The 3163-nt window shown below is 65.9% G+C and overlaps 1 protein-coding gene and 1 long non-coding RNA gene across 2 annotated transcripts; one reads left to right on the forward strand and one right to left on the reverse strand.

Moving 5' to 3' along the window:
- Positions 1-6: 6 nt before the first annotated feature.
- EI24 (EI24, autophagy associated transmembrane protein) lies at positions 7-2543 on the forward strand. The gene is made up of 10 exons (XM_026071742.1): positions 7-56; positions 156-337; positions 864-924; positions 1049-1115; positions 1234-1358; positions 1517-1636; positions 1714-1825; positions 1903-2014; positions 2131-2205; positions 2303-2543. The coding sequence occupies exons 1-10, from the start codon at positions 15-17 to the stop codon at positions 2454-2456; spliced, it is 1050 nt and encodes a 349-aa protein (XP_025927527.1). The 5' UTR covers positions 7-14; the 3' UTR covers positions 2457-2543.
- On the reverse strand, positions 622-895 carry LOC112968947. The gene is made up of 2 exons (XR_003254499.1): positions 834-895; positions 622-695 (listed from the first exon to the last, which is right to left on the reverse strand). It is a non-coding gene; the product is annotated as an uncharacterized LOC112968947 (long non-coding RNA).
- Positions 2544-3163: the final 620 nt, after the last annotated feature.

Raw genomic sequence — 3163 nt, forward strand, 5'->3', positions numbered from 1 at the left:
GCCCGGGCGGCGCCATGGCCGACGGCGCCAGGACCTTCCTGCACGACCTGGCGCGGGTGAGTCCGCCGCTCCCGGCTTCCCCGAGTGCCCGGCGCTGCGGGACGCGCGTGCCGGGACAAACGGGCCTTTCCCGGGATTGTGCCGCTCTCCCGCAGGGAGCCCGCGACTCCGTGTGGGGCATCTGCACCATCTCCACGCTGGACGCCCGCATCCAGCAGAAGCGCGACGAGCAGCAGCACCAGCACCTGCAGCAGCAGCAGCAGCAGCGGCGCGGAGGGGGGCGGCAGCAGCGAACCGGCGGCGCCCCGGGCCCGCGGCGGGGACCGGCCGGCGAGAGGTGAGCGGGGGTAGGGGCTCCGCCGCGCTCGCCCCCTTCCCTTCCTCCCTTCCCCGAACATCCGCCGCCTCCCGGCAGCTTTTTCCCCCAAAAAGCGAAACCGAAACGAGCGGGGTTTGAGCAGATCCCGGCCGTTATTCCGGCCCGCGCTCTCGGCGGATGCAGCAGGGAGCCGCGAGCGGAGCATCCCTAAAAGCGGGGCTTTCGCTCCCCCTTTCCAACCCAATCGCGCTGAAACACACACAGGATAAACTCCAAAACCATCCCGTAAAATTCCCTTTTTCCCCCTGCTCTGCGTAACGAGCCCGCGGAGCTCTAGCCCGCGATTAAGCAATTAGCCGGATGTTTTCACCCTTCCCTGAAAAATAAAAACACACAGCAGGTGGGTGGGCGGATAATAACAGGACGCACGCGCCCCAGAGGCGCCAGGCTGCAGGCGCCGGGAGAACAGGGATTTCGGGGCGCTTCTGGGGCGCCTGCCGCATCGGATACACACCTCACCGCCGTCCATCCCGTTGCTTTGCAGCGAGCCCCGGATCGTGAGCCGGATCTTTCAGTGCTGCGCGTGGAACGGCGGCGTCTTCTGGGTGAGCGGCTGCTTTCCTCGCCTTCCTCCTCCTCACGTCAGGGCTTCCGGGGAAAGTGGCGGATTGAACCGGCGTCGCTTTTCCAACTTGCTTCCCATCACTTTTCCTTTTTTCCCCTGCGCAGCTTAGTCTCTTCTTGTTCCACCGGGTGTTTATCCCCGTGCTGCAGTCGCTCACGGCGCGCATCATCGGTAAGCGCCGCTCCCCCCCGTCTCCGGCGTCGGAGGAGCCCCGGCRCGCGGCTGCCGGGGGTTTCCTGGGGCGGTTACGGAGCCGGGATGTGTGTGTGTGGGGGGTCTCTCCCCGCAGGCGACCCCTCCTTGCACGGCGACGTCTGGGCCTGGCTCGAGTTCCTGCTCACCTCCGTCTTCGGAGCCCTCTGGGTGCTGCCGCTCTTCGTGCTCAGCAAGGTCGTCAATGCCATCTGGTTCCAGGTGGGCGGCCGGAAAAAAAAGACGGATTCTTACCCGGAACAGCCTTAAAAACCGCACCAGGAGAACAGGCTCTGGCTGAGCCCCCAGCGGGCGACGCTGCTCCCCCCCTCAGCCGCTTTTCCCGTTCTCCCGACACCATTTTCCGCCCTCTCCGGCAGGACATCGCTGACCTGGCGTTCGAAGTCTCCGGCCGGAAACCTCACCCCTTCCCCAGCGTCAGCAAAATCATYGCCGACATGTTGTTCAACCTGCTGCTCCAGGCGCTTTTCCTCATCCAGGTGAGACGGCCGCGCTCTCCGGCTTGCTGCTCCTGCTCTGGAAGTGCCCTAACTTTCCCTTTCCTTTCCGGCCGCAGGGAATGCTCGTGAGCCTCTTCCCCATCGACGTCGTGGGCCGCCTCGTCGGCCTGCTCCACATGTCGCTGCTCTACTCGCTCTACTGCTTCGAGTACCGCTGGTTCAACAAAGGTGAGCGCCGTTCCCAGGCCTCTTCCCACCATTCCCGCTTCATTCCCATGGCGTTTTTTCCCCTTCTTCCTCGCCAGGGATCGAGATGCACCAGCGCCTGTCCAACATCGAGAGGAACTGGCCCTACTACTTCGGCTTCGGCTTGCCGCTGGCCTTCCTCACGGCGCTGCAGTCCTCCTACATCGTCAGGTGAGCGTGGGGCGGCGGCGGCGGGGGGTCGCGGTGTCCCCCCCCCCCCGTGCCGTGTCCCCCCCCTCCACCGCCAACCGCCCCGCGGCGCCCGTTTCTCTTCTCCCCCCCCGCAGCGGCTGCCTCTTCTCCATCCTTTTCCCGCTGTTCATCATCAGCGCCAACGAGGCGAGGACGCCCGGCAAAGCCTAGTGAGTGCCGACGCCACCGGGGAGCGGGGACACGGTGGGGGGGGGGGACACGAATCCCGGCGGCTCACGCCCCCTTTTTCCCCGTTGCCTTTTGCAGCCCTTTCCAGCTGCGCCTCTTCTCCTTGGTGGTTTTCCTCAGCAACCGCCTCTTCCACAAGACCGTCCGGCTGCAGTCGGCCGCCGCCGCCGCCGAGCGCCCGCTCTCCCCGCAGCCCTCGCCGGCCAAGCGCAGGTCGGCCCTGGGGCGCTGAGCCCCCCCCCGTGCCCCCCCCTACCCGTTTGGGGCCTCTCCTGTGCCATTTCCCCCCACACACGGGGTTTTCCCGGAGCGCCGCGCCTCTCCCTCCGCCAGCAGGTGTAAATTTGGGATGGGGGGAGCCGTTTTTTTGGAGGGGGGGGAGGTTTTTTGGTGTTGTTGCTGTTGCTGTCGTTTGTTGTTTTTTTTCTCCAAGCTTCCCGCGGAGCTGAGGGAAAAGCTCCGAGGTCACCAAGGGAAAAACGGCTTCTGGGGAAGCGGAGCGGAAACGGCGGCAGCGTTAAACCCGGGCTTGGGCGCGAGCGGCTGCTTTTTTTCTTTTCTTTTTCTCTTTTTTTACATCCTTTGCTTCGTTTCGGCGATGAGACGCCGCCGAGACGCGAGGCCGCCGGTTTTTCGCGGCGCCGGGGGGGGGGACGACACCGCGCGCCCCGGTGGCCTCGTATCGCCCTCACGGAGCTCGAACCGAGGATTTGGGGGAAAAGCCGGACAGAGGCGCCGGCACCGCTCGCCCGCGGCGCCTCCGGAAGGGGCTGGAGTCGCCCCCAAGGCGATTTTTTTAAAAATTCGGGGTTGTGGTGAGGCCCCCCTGGCCCCCCCCCCCGGGCGGCGTTGTTCCTGCGCGCGTGCCGTTGCCCCCGGGGCGGGAAGGTCCGCGCGGCTCCGCCAGCCCTCTGGTTTTTCAGGACTGAGGCCGGTTTC

Source organism: Apteryx rowi, unplaced genomic scaffold (genome assembly GCF_003343035.1).
Source record: "Apteryx rowi isolate R43461 unplaced genomic scaffold, aptRow1 scaffold_33, whole genome shotgun sequence".
NCBI classification, from domain to species: Eukaryota; Metazoa; Chordata; class Aves; order Apterygiformes; family Apterygidae; genus Apteryx; species Apteryx rowi.